This window comes from Bombina bombina, chromosome 7 (assembly GCF_027579735.1).
Source record: "Bombina bombina isolate aBomBom1 chromosome 7, aBomBom1.pri, whole genome shotgun sequence".
Taxonomy (NCBI): domain Eukaryota; kingdom Metazoa; phylum Chordata; class Amphibia; order Anura; family Bombinatoridae; genus Bombina; species Bombina bombina.
In genome coordinates, this window is record NC_069505.1 from 120,174,603 (window position 1) to 120,186,970 (window position 12,368).

General features: G+C 47.2%; 1 protein-coding gene across 10 annotated transcripts in view; it reads right to left on the reverse strand.

Moving 5' to 3' along the window:
* PPFIBP2 (PPFIA binding protein 2) overlaps positions 1-12,368 on the reverse strand; it is a 315,010-nt gene that overhangs the window by 44,925 nt on the left and 257,717 nt on the right. For 7 of the 10 annotated variants that reach the window (XM_053720270.1, XM_053720273.1, XM_053720274.1 and 4 more), the window contains 2 exons: positions 2,385-2,526; positions 139-171 (listed from right to left, as the gene is read on the reverse strand). In XM_053720270.1, coding sequence (XP_053576245.1) covers positions 139-171; positions 2,385-2,526 — 175 coding nt within the window. The remainder of the gene's footprint in view (positions 1-138; positions 172-2,384; positions 2,527-12,368) is intronic. The other 3 variants (XM_053720272.1, XM_053720279.1, XM_053720280.1) reach the window with 1 other exon arrangement.

Below are 12,368 nucleotides of genomic sequence, written 5' to 3' on the forward strand. Positions count from 1 at the left end.
TACTTCAGACACCCACAAACAGCACCACTCGTAATTTAGCCCTAAATATGATATTCTTTTAGAAGAAAAATCTGCACAATGTGAAAGCCTTAAAAAGGTAATAATGCCTCACGTGATGTTGCCCTCCCCCGCCCATACCTATTACAGGGGCACTGGCACTTCTGAAGATATCTTCATCAAATCCCAAAGAAGAAATAAAAGGAAGAAGGGAATTTCAGCCGATCAAAGGAAAAAAAAGAAGAAAGAAAGCAAATAATAAGATAGCACTGCAGTAACAGAAATGACAGATGGAAATAAAAGGAAGCAGTAAGTATCAAAAGCTCTGATTAATTATACCACTAGCTAATGACAACAAGTCTATATGGAAGCATTATATCAGACATCCTCAAACTTGGCCCTTCAGGGGTTTTTTGGAACTACATTTCCCATGATGCTCAGTCAGCTGATATGTTGGCTGAGCATCATGGGAAATGTAGTTCCGAAACCTCTGGAGGGCCAAGTTTGAGGATGTCTATTATATAATGATCTTATAAGAACCCTGGTGCTTATGTGTGGGAACATAACTATGGTGGTACATGTAAACGAATGATTCATTTCAAGTAATTAGGTCCAGAGTGGAAGGAGGACTGCTTGTGTGTAATGAGGTACTGAGTGGAAAGAGGACTGAGTGTGTGTAATGAGGTACAGAGTGGAAGGAGGACTGCGTGTGAGTAATTAGGTCCAGAGTGAAAGGAGGACTGTGCGTGAGTAATTAGGTCCAGAGTGAAAGGAGGACTGCATGTGAGTAATTAGGTCCAGAGTGGAAGGAGGATTGCATTTGTGTAATGAGGTACAGAGTGGAAAGAGGATTGCGTGTGAGTAATTAGGTCCAGAGTGGAAGGAGGACTGCGTGTGAGTAATTAGGTCCAGAGTGGAAGGAGGACTGCGGGTGTGACTAATTAGGTCCAGAGTGGAAGGAGTACTGAGTGGAAGTAATGAGGTCCAGAGTGGAAGGAGGACTGAGTGTGTGTAATGAGTTCAAGAGTGGAAGGAGAAATGAGTGTGTGTAATGAGGTCTAGATTGGAAGGAGGGCTGAGTGTGTGTAATGAGGTCTAAAGTCGAAGGAGGGCTGAGTGTGTATAATGAGGTCTAGTGTGGAAGGAGGGCTGAGTGTGTGTAATGAGGTCCAGAGTGGAAAGAGGACTGAGTGTGTGTAATGAGGTCCAGAGTGAAAGGAGAAATGAGTGTGTGTAATGAGGTCCAGAGTGAAAGGAGGACTGAGTGAGTGTAATGAGGTCCAGAGTGAAAGGAGGACTGAGTGAGTGTAATGAGGTCCAGAGTGAAAGGAGGACTGAGTGAGTGTAATGAGGTCTAGAGTGGAAGGAGGGCTGAGTGTGTATAATGAGGTCTAGAGTGGAAGGAGGGCTGAGTGTGTATAATGAGGTCTAGAGTGGAAGGAGGGCCAAGTGTGTAAAATGAGGTCTAGAGTGGAAGGAGGGCTGAGTGTGTGTAATGAGGTCTAGAGTGGAAGGAGGGCTGAGTGTGTGTAATGAGGTCTAGAGTGGAAGGAGGGATGAGTGTGTGTAATGAGGTCTAGAGTTCAGGAAGACTAGGTGTGATTAATGAAGTCCAGAGTGGAAGAAGAGCTGGATATGAGTAATAAGAAGTCCAGGTTGGAAGGAGGGCTGGATGCAAGTAGTAAAGCTCTGTATGAAAGAATGGGTGTGAGTTGTAATGTCTGGGCAACAAAGTTTGGTTTGGAATAGTAGTATAATTGAGGTAGGAAAAAAATAGGCATGAGAAGTTAAGCCTGAGGTAGGGAGGAATGAGGATTGAGTGTAATTAGGGACGTCTTGGGGAGCATAATGAATAAATTAAGTGCAGTAATAGAAAAGGATTTGGTATGAGGAGAGAAGTCTAGGTAGTTTAAGGAACAGGAGTATGACATGAGTCGATAAATCAGGCAGAAATAATACATAAGTTTTAAATGTTATTTATAATGAGGTTGTTGGCTTTTTCTGCCACAACAACTCTTTACCTTCTTAAATTCTTGTTTTAGCCTACCCCACTGTAGTGGTTGCATTCTGCAAAGATTTCTATAGACACACATTTTAGCTTGAGAACAGTTTACCAAGCTATGCAGAGTTCTGGATGCTAAGGACAGACATATATTGCAATATAATCCTAAAAAAAAAAAGCCTCCAAACTTTTTTCCACGATTTATCTTTATGCAACAGAGTTTTTGATCATCAGGCCCATTGTGTTGACAAGTTGTTTTGAGAACGTAATTATTTTTTTTAATGTTTTGGCTAACACAACTATCTTCCAATTTTTCTAACAAAAAGAGTTAATATCTTACAGATACAAATGCTAACATGAGTCTATGAATCAAGGGATTACTTACATAAGCTCTGGAACCCATTGATCTCCCCAGGTACATGAAGAACATTGTGTGAAGCAGGTTTTTCCTGTGCTCCGTTCTGAGTGGGTCGGGTGAGTTTTCCTGGCAACGTTTGGTATCTGGGATCTTCCATGTTAGGTTTATTCTGACAAGAATATATATTCATTTAGAAGTATTGTTTAGCTCTGACTGAATGCAAACCTGGTAAATATACATAAAGTAATGCACTGAAATAGGTTACACTATTTTAATACACTTAAATGCTGGTCACATATCACCCTCTTTACAATGTAGACTATCGGCTCTTTGAGGAAGGATCCCTCTAAGCATGTGAATTTGTGCCTTTGGCTTTAAAATGAATGCCGAATATGGTGGCCGCAAGCCACAATCTGCAATTTTTGGAGCCAGATTTATTCTTGTGAAAGTGCAACACACTAAGACCTGGATTTGCACAGATTGTTTAGCCCTTTCAAAACAATAAATCTGACTCCAAAAATTGGTGAATGTGGCTTCCAGCTGAAAAGGCACAAATGTACATAACTTCCCTCTTTATGTGATCCAACCTTTAATTCTGTGTTTTATCATGTATGTAATTGCATCATGCATATAAATAGTGATATAATGCTTAACAAATTATGATTTTACAGGCTCTTAAGATATGATACAATAGTAATATAGTGTTCAGATACAGACTAACAATTGTATAGGACACACAAGACAAAGAAACAAAAAAGTATTGTTTAGTCTAATTTCATATCTAATTTAAAATGACATTATACACTCATTCTTTCCCTGCATAAATGTTTTGTAGATGATCTATTTATATAGCCCATAAAGTTTTTTTTTTGTTTTTTTTAAAAAGTATAGTTTTGCTTATTTTTAAATAACATTGCTCTGATTTTCAGACTCCTAACCAAGCCCCAAAGTTTTATGAAAATACCGTCAGCTACCTTCTCCAGCTTGCTCCTGTTTGTGTAAAGGGTCTTTTCATATGCAAAAGAAGGGAGAGGGTCTTATTTCCACTTGCATTGGGCTTTCCAGCTACCTTTTCAACAGAGCTAAACTGAGAGCTTCTAAGTAAGGTTTTAAACAGTTTTATATTGGATTTTTATATCAGTATCTGTGCATCTTATTCTTTATATTAGTGTCTATTACATGCAGTTATATGAAAATGAGTGTATACTGTCCCTTTAATCTTTTCTTCTGTTTAGGTGAATACTATATACATAGAGTGCTTGAATTCCTTTACATTATTATAGAATACTGCTTTCCTTAAAGGGACATAATACTCATATGCTAAATCACTTGAAACTGATGCAATATAACTGTAAAAAGCTGACATCTGAGCATCTCTATGTAAAAAAAGAAGATAAGTATGGGAAAAGGCCAAGGCTTAGAGAGCTTTTGAATACAGTAACATATAATCCCTTGTTGATATTAGTGAGGTCTAGGAGTCAGATTGAGGCTGAGCATTTACACCTAGAGAAATAGAGAAGAAATGGACGACAACTGGACTGTGAGTATGTAATGAAGCCAAGGAAGATATAGAAGGATTGGGTAGAAGTAATTATATATTGGGAGACAGAAGAACTACGTGTGAGAGAATGAAGCCCAGGAACATAGAGTTCAATAAACAGAAAAGTAGTAATCAGCTATAACAGTGTAATGTCACAGAACTGTGTCTATAGATCACTGGGCACTTAAAAATGGTATAGTATTTGGTATGTACCGAAGTAGTATAATCAAATAATTAAAAGGGGAGAACAAAATAAAAATTAAACTCATTCAGGTAGAGCATGCAATTTAAAAAACAACAAAAAAAAACTTTCCAAATTAATTATATTTTCAAAATCTACACAATCTTTTTATATGCACACTTTTGAGGCACTCGCTCCTACTGAGCATGTGCAAGAGTTCACAGTGTATACATATAGGCATGATGTGATTGGCTGATGGCTATCATATGATACATGGGCAGGGAAAATAAATGAAACTCAATCTACTACTCATTTTAAATTCAGACTATGTTTTTCAGACTATAGACAGATCCGGATGACAGGATGGAAGGGAGGAGCAATTGACACCACAGGGAAGGACTGGGGTGAAAGTCAGGGCAAGAGGTGGGGTTAGTAGAGGGGGTTAAAAACCCAGGACAGGAAGTCAGGTGGCCTTTTCTAGCCTGGACAGCACGGCAGGTGAAGTTAGGTTATAGTCAGCAGTCTTTGTCTTACCTTGCCTGCAGGACAGATGGAGGAGTTGCTGGAACAGATGTTGCAGGCTGCCAGGGCCAACGGCATTGCCTGGATCAGGGAGCGGCTGGCTGGGAATCCTACAACGGTGCTGGAGGTGGAGCAGCCCCCTGTGTCTGCAGGGGGGCCGGTGACAGGGCCCAGGACCAGGGAGCGGCCTACACGAAGATCCAGGCCCCCAGAGAGGCTCAGTCCGGGTGAACCGGTAGGCAGAGCCAGAAGATCCGGGGGCCTCAAGGCCGCGGTGGAGCTGGAACTGCTGGCGGGGAGCGGCGGCCGCAAGAGGAAGGTGGTGTGAGGCCTAGCACGGCTCCGGTCGATGACGTCATCGGGAGGCGTCATACGGAGTGGCCTAGTACCAGCAGAGGACGGAGGTCGGGGCGGAACAGCAGGCCCGTGAGAGGAGGCAGGGGTAAGTGCCGGAGGGGAGCGGGGGAGGAGCAGGGGTGCCAGAGAGTGTGGCGGTGTGTGCCGATAGGCAGCATGGGGGTTGTAGGTGGACTGGCAGGTCTGAGGCTCCGGTTGGAGGTAAGGGGGTAAAATGTGCAGTCTGGGGGGAGGCCCGGTAAGCACGGCTGTGGTGGCGGGTGGGTGGAATAATCAAGTCTGGGTACGATCGGGTGGGGGGGGGGGGCCGGGTCGGCCGCAGCTAAAAAAGAAAGAAAAAAAAAAAAGTTGATTCATGCTGGGGGGGGTGGGGGGTGGTGAAGCGGTCGGGTGGGGGCCGGAGGGTGCAGGCCCATATGATACGGGGGCTGTGGAGTAAGGGACCAGCTGGAGGGAGATAGGAGGGAGAAGGGGGGGCTTGCTACGCAGCGGCAGCACGGGGTTGATGTAGGCAGCAGCAGTGTTGTTAGAGGAGACAGCTGGCTGCAAGGGGGAAATGAGAACAGGGGGGGGGGGAAATGAGAACAGGGGGGGGAAAGGAGAACAGGGGTAGGGGATCAGGATAAGGGAGGAGGTGGGCGGGGGTTATATAAAAAAAAAAAAAAAAAGGAGGGGTAGTGTGTGTTTTTTTAACCATTTGGGTTTATTAACGATAGGTGCTGGCCAAGTGCACAGAGACCCAGGTTAATCCGGGACATGGGGCAAAAAATATGGCTCTGTGGATAAGCATTAGCAAAAAAAACAAACATAGGGGGGCAGCTGGGAGGGGGGGATCTGCTTGGGGGTGGTAGGCACCGACTGAGGGGGAAGGGGGTGAGGTCCACACAGGTGGGAACACGCGGGGGAGTCCAGGTGGAGGGGGGGGCACTAGTAATCCCAGGTCAAGAGGGGGGGGCGGTATAAGGCTTTAGGAAAAGGGGAAGTAATTGTGTAAAGGGGTGCTAACTGTTGTTTTTTGCAGGGGAAGCAGAGGAAGGGCTCCAGGAGGTGATGGCCGGGACGGCCCCAAGGGAGGCAAGGGACATGGCTCAGGAGCAGTTGATGGAGCCGGTTCTGGTATTGAATGCCAGCGGCGCCTTTGATGATGAGGAGGATCCTTTGGAAAGGACATCGGCGGGACCAGTCACGGCGAGTCAGGTAGGTGACATGTCTGCTGTGACTCAGCTATTGCAATTGTTGACCCCGCAATGGGGAGAAGGGAGCAGGGACCGAGAATGGGGGGGTGGAGCTTGCTCAGCCAGTTAGGGGGGATAGGGTGAGGGGCCGGGTTTTCACTTCTTCCCCTTCTCTGCAGACTACGGAATCAGGAGCAGGTCGGGATGACGGCCGGGCCCCGGCCACGGGGCCAGGGCCAGCAGAAGGTGTCAGGAGATCACGTTCGCCCCTGCGGAGAGGGCCCAGAGGCAGGGAGGACAGGTCGCCTACCTGGGCGTGGGTGGAACGGTCGGCACCCAGGAGCAGGCAGGACAGAGGGTGATCGCCCAGCAGAAGGAGAGTGGACAGAGGGGACACAGACACGGGTAGACGAGAACAAGGACGCGTCAGTGGAAGCAGCAGGAGTGGCAGAGTGACGTTGAGGAGCGATGTGGCGGTGCAAGCGGGCCCTGGTGAAGGACCGGTTACGGCAGTGCAGCCATCAGGTGAGACTGCAGCGGTGGCAGGGTCTGGTACGTGTGGAGTTTTGAGTGGTGAAAGGGAGACATTGTTGAATGGGCTGAAAGGGCTGGTTGCGGCTTTGGAGAGGTCTGATCAGACCGCGGGGGTAGCGGGGGCATGGAGCCAGGGGAGGGCTGCAGCGGCTGCAGCAGCAGGAAACGGCGGGGTGGAGGTGACCCCAGGGAAAGCTGGAGAGGTACTGAAGGTCCCAGAGGATGCCCTGAGGAGGCCGTGCTTGTGTTCGGTGGGTCCTTTGGGGATCCATCTCACGGTGGAGATGAAGGAAAAAATATGGAAGACGGAGCTCCTGGAAATATTCGCGTTGCTACCATTGGAGCAGGTGATGGAGCTGAAGGAGGATGAGAAGGAGAAAAGAAAAAAGGAAGAGGAGGAAAGGAAGAAGCGGTATCGGAAGATACCCAAGACGTTCGGAAATTGGGCCAAGGCGTTTTACATTATGGCCAGCGTGATAGGGGAAAAGTTCCCGAGCAATGCTCGGCCCTTTTCTGTTACGCAGAAGAAATTTCAAGTGCGTATTGCACATATGGGGGTAGAGCGTGGTGGCGATACAACTAGCGGTTCCCCCAGCGTATGGCTGTTAGGCCGGAGATGCGGTGGGATGATAGAGACATGGGGATATGGCTCGAAATCATGATACCGCTGAGTGGGGGCCAGTCCTTTCGGACGGCCAACTCCGGTGCTAGTGCGGGGGCCAGAGTTGGTACAGCAACGGCAATACGGAAAGGCCTCTGTTTCCAGTTTAATGAGGGACAGTGTAGTTTTGGGGCAGGGTGTAAATACAAGCACGAGTGTTCCCACTGCGGGGGAACTCACTCAGGGGCAAGATGTTTTAAGAAGGGAAAAGCCGGAGGGAAACCAGGGGAGGTGGGTCCTGCGAGCCAGGACACCAGTGAGGGTCAAAAAGATGGTCCGATGGCTCGATTTGTACGGGCGTAAAAGGGGGCATGAGGGCGATGTGGAATTGCTGTTGACGGGGTTTAGTTCGGGTTTTAGGATTCTGTTCAAGGAGCAAGAATTGGGGCAGTTCGGGGGAAACTTGAAATCTGCTAGGGAGTTCCCGGAGGTGGTGAGGGAGAAGCTGAAGAAAGAGATGGGGTTGGGGAGGATGGCGGGCCCCTTCACATCTCTGCCATTTAGCAATTTGAGGGTTTCACCGTTGGGGGTGGTCCCCAAAAAAGCAAAGGGGCAATTCCGGTTAATCCACCACCTATCTTACCCTAAGGGCACGTCGGTGAACGATGGCATTGATCCAGGGTTGGTGTCAGTGAAATATGCATCTTTTGATAGGGCAGTGGCGGTAATCAGGCTCGCTGGAAAGGGGGCCCTGTTGGCGAAGGCAGATGTGGAATCTGCTTTCAGGTTGTTGCCGGTTCACCCTACATGCCATCATTTGCTGGGATGTATGTTCGAAGGGTCCTTTTATGTGGACCTATGCCTCCCCATGGGATGTTCCATCTCATGTTCCTATTTCGAGAAATTTAGCTCTTTCGTGGACTGGGTGGTCAAGAAAAAAAGCAGGGTTGTTGTCATTGGTGCACTACCTGGACGACTTCCTATTTGTTTGCCCGGCCGGGTCGGGTGCTTGTGAGAAGCTGGTGAGTACCTTCGGGGATGTGGCTAGGGACTTCGGTATTCCAGTGGCGGAGGAAAAATCAGAAGGGCCATTAACGTCCTTAAGTTTTTTGGGTATCCAGTTGGATACTGTCAGGATGGAGAACAGATTGCCAGAGGACAAACTGGTGGACCTGAGGTCCACAATCCGGGAGGCATTGGCAAAACCAAAGATCAGGCTGAGGCAGCTGCAATCTCCGATTGGCAAATTGAACTTTGCCTGCAAGATTATCCCAGTAGGGAGGGTGTTCTGTAGGAGGCTGTCGGTGGCTACGGCAGGAATCCCAGGGCCACACCACCATGTGCGGCTCCCGGCGGAACTAAAGGATGATCTCAGGGTTTGGGATATTTTCCTGACCCAATTCAATGGTAGGTTGTTGTTTCAGGAGACAAACTGGTCAGATGACAGACTATGCTTGTTCACGGACGCGGTGGGGGCCCACGGGTTCGGGGCATACTTGAATGGCCGGTGGTGCGTGGAAGCATGGCCGGGGGAATGGGAGGCTGCCGGTCTTACGAGGAACTTGACATTTTTGGAGTTTTTTCCCCTAGTAGTGGCTTTGCATATTTGGCCAGATGTGTTGGGGAATAAGAGAGTGTGTTTTCATTCAGACAACCTAGGGGTGGTGTGAGCCATCAACAAGCTGACGGCATCCTCCCCCCGGTCATCCGCCGCTTGAGAGTGTTTGTGTTGGAATGTTTGCACAACAACATTTCGTTTCGGGCTGTTCACGTTCCGGGAAGGCTTAACGTAATAGCTGACTATTTGTCCCGTTTCCAGTGGCAGCAGTTTCGAGAGGAGGCCCCAGACGCGGAACCAAAGGGTGCGACATGCCCGAAGGAGCTGTGGCGGCTAGGGTGGCAAGGGTGATCAATCTGGTACAAGGAGCGATGGCTCCTACCACGTGGAGGGTGTACGCCCGGATCTGGAAATTGTGGTTTCAATGCAGGGGGATGGAGCAGCTGGGGAGCGCAGCTGAGAATCTAGACAGATTGGTGCAGTGGATTGGGATATAGGGCGAGGAGGGGCTTTCGCCTTCACAGGTGAGGACGAGGATGCTGGCACTGGCATTTTTATTCCAATTGTGGGGTTGGGAGGATGTAACAAAAGTTTTCATGGTGCGCATGGCGGTGAGGGGCATATGCAGAGGGAAAAGGCAGGGGGACAATAGGAGGCCAGTCACGTTTGCCTTGTTGGAGGAGGTGGTGAGGTGCCTGCAGAGGATATGTTTTAATGATAAGGAAGGGCTGCTGTTCAGAGTGGCTTTCGTGATTGCCTTCTTTGGGGCCTTTAGAATCTCGGAGCTGGTAGGTCAGAGTAAACGAGTGGCTGGTGGTTTGATGAAGAGGGATGTACTTGTGAGGGGGGGGATGAGCTGGAGATATGGCTGAGGAGATCCAAGACGGATCAGGGGGGCAAAGGGACGGTGGTGCGGATACGGGCGATATCGGGACATTGTTGCCCGGTGGCGGCAGTGCGGGAGTTCATGCTGGTTAGGCCAAGGGGTGAGGGGCAGTTCTTGATCCACATGGGTGGGTCTGTCTTATCGAAGTTCCAATTTGTGGCGGTATTTCGAAGGGCGGTTGAAAAATTGGGGTTGCGGGGGGGGAGATTTCGGATCTCACTCATTCCGCATCGGGGCAGCGACTGAGGCGGCTTGCTTGGGTCTGGCTGTGGGCGTGATATAGAGAATTGGTAGATGGAAGTCTTATCGGTTTAGGGGGTATGTGCGTCCTGAACTGAGAGTGTGAAGGGTACTAGGCCACTTATTTTGTTTTGACAGGTCCAGTTAGATGTTGGCTTTTGGGACATTCCTATATTTACTGGGCGAGGAAAGCGGCAGCGGTGAAAAAGAACAGCACTCAACTGGGGCTGCTTAGAGACAGGATCGTACTGACATGGTTAGGGATTCGGGGCTTAAAGTGGGACCAAGTTGTGGGTAAGGTTGTGGATTATGCAAGGTTTTTCCCCCCTCCTCACATATTGTTGATACATGCCGGGGGTAACGACTTGGGGTATGTGTCGCAGAAGGATTTAGTGGACGGGATAAAAAGGGGTTTGGACAGACTAAAGGAGTTGTTCCCAGAGCTGCTAATAATATGGTCAGAAATCAAGTGTAGAGTAGTGTGGCGGTCAGCATGGGATTCTAAAAAAACATAATTTATACTTACCTGATAAATTTATTTCTCTTGTACTGTATCCAGTCCACGGATCATCCATTACTTATGGGATATTTTCCTTCCCAACAGGAAGTTGCAAGAGATCACCCATAGCAGAGTTGCTATATAGCTCCTCCCCTAACTGCCATATCCAGTCATTCGACCGAAAACATGCAGAGAAAGGAAAAACCATAGGGTGCAGTGGTGACTGTAGTTTAAATGAAAAAATTATCTGCCTTAAAAGGACAGGGCGGGCCGTGGACTGGATACACTACAAGAGAAATAAATTTATCAGGTAAGTATAAATTATGTTTTCTCTTGTTAAGTGTATCCAGTCCACGGATCATCCATTACTTATGGGATACCAATACCAAAGCTAAAGTACACGGATGATGGGAGGGACAAGGCAGGTACTTAAACGGAAGTTACCGCTGCCTATAAAAACCCTTTCTCCCAAAAATAGCCTCTGAAGAAGCAAAGAATCAAATTTGTTAAATTTGAAAAAGTATAAAACGCAGACCAAGACTCCGTCTTGTAAATCTGTTCAACAGAAGCCTCATTTTTAAAAAGGCCCAAGTGAAAACCATAGCTCTAGTAGAATGAGCTGTAATCCTTTCAGGAGGCTGCTGTCCAGCAGTCTCCTAAGCTAAATGAATTGTGCTTTTTTTTAAAACCAAAAGACAGAGAGGTTGCTGAAGTCTTTGACCTCTCCTCTGACCAGAATAGACAACAAACAAGGTGAATGTTTGATGAAGATCTGTAGTAGCTTGTAAGTAAAACTTTAAAGGACGAACCACGTCCAAAGTGTGTAATAGACTTTCCTTCTTTGAAGAAGGATAAGGGTACAAGAATGGAACTACAATTTCTTGAGTGATATTCTTGTTAGATACCACCTTAGGTAAAAACCCAGGTTGGTACACAGGACCACCTTATCCATACGGAGGACCAGATAAGGAGAATTACATTGTAACGCAGATAACTCGGAGACTCTACGAGCCGAGGAAATAGCTACCAAAAAGGAACTTTCCAAGATAAAAGTTTGATATCTATGGAATGAAAAAGGTTCAAACAGAACTCCTTGAAGAACCTTAAGAACCAGGTTTAAGCTCCATGGCAGAGCAACAGTTTTAAACACAGGCTTGGTTCTAACCAAAGCCTGACCAAATGCCTGAACATCTAGAATACCTGCCAGACGCTTGTGCAAAAGAATAGACAGAGTAGAAATCTGTCCTTTTAAGGAACTAGCTGACAACCCTTTTCTCAAAATCATCGTGGAGAAAAAGATAATATCCTTGGAATCCCGAATTTACTCCATGAGTAACCCTTGGATTCATAACAATAAGATATTTACACCATATCTATGTTAATTTTCCTAGAGACAGGATTTCATGCCTGTATTAAGGTATCAATGACTGACTCTGAGAAGTCATGCTTTGATAACAGCAAGCGTTCAGTCTCCAGGCAGTCCATCTCAGATTAGTTATATTTAGATGGTTGAAAAGACCCTGAGGTAGAGGGTCCTGTCTCAGAAACAGAGACCGTGGTGGAAAGGATGACATGTCCACCAGATCTGTATACCAGGTCCTGCATGGCCATGCAGGCGCTGCCAAAAACACCAAAGCACTCTCCTGCTTGATCTTGTGTAAACACCTCCGGAGGGAATCCCACTCCTCCAGATGAAAAGTCTGACGACTTAGAAAATCCGCCTCCCAGTTCTCAACACCTGGGATATGGATAGCTGACAGACAAGAGAGAGTCTCTGTCCAGTGAATTATTTTAAGACTGCTAACATCGCTAGGAAACTATGTTCCCCCTTGATGGATGATGTAAGTCACAGTCGTGATATTGTCCGACTGAAAAATGATGTACCTCAGAGTTGCTAACTGAGGCCAAGTCTGAAGAG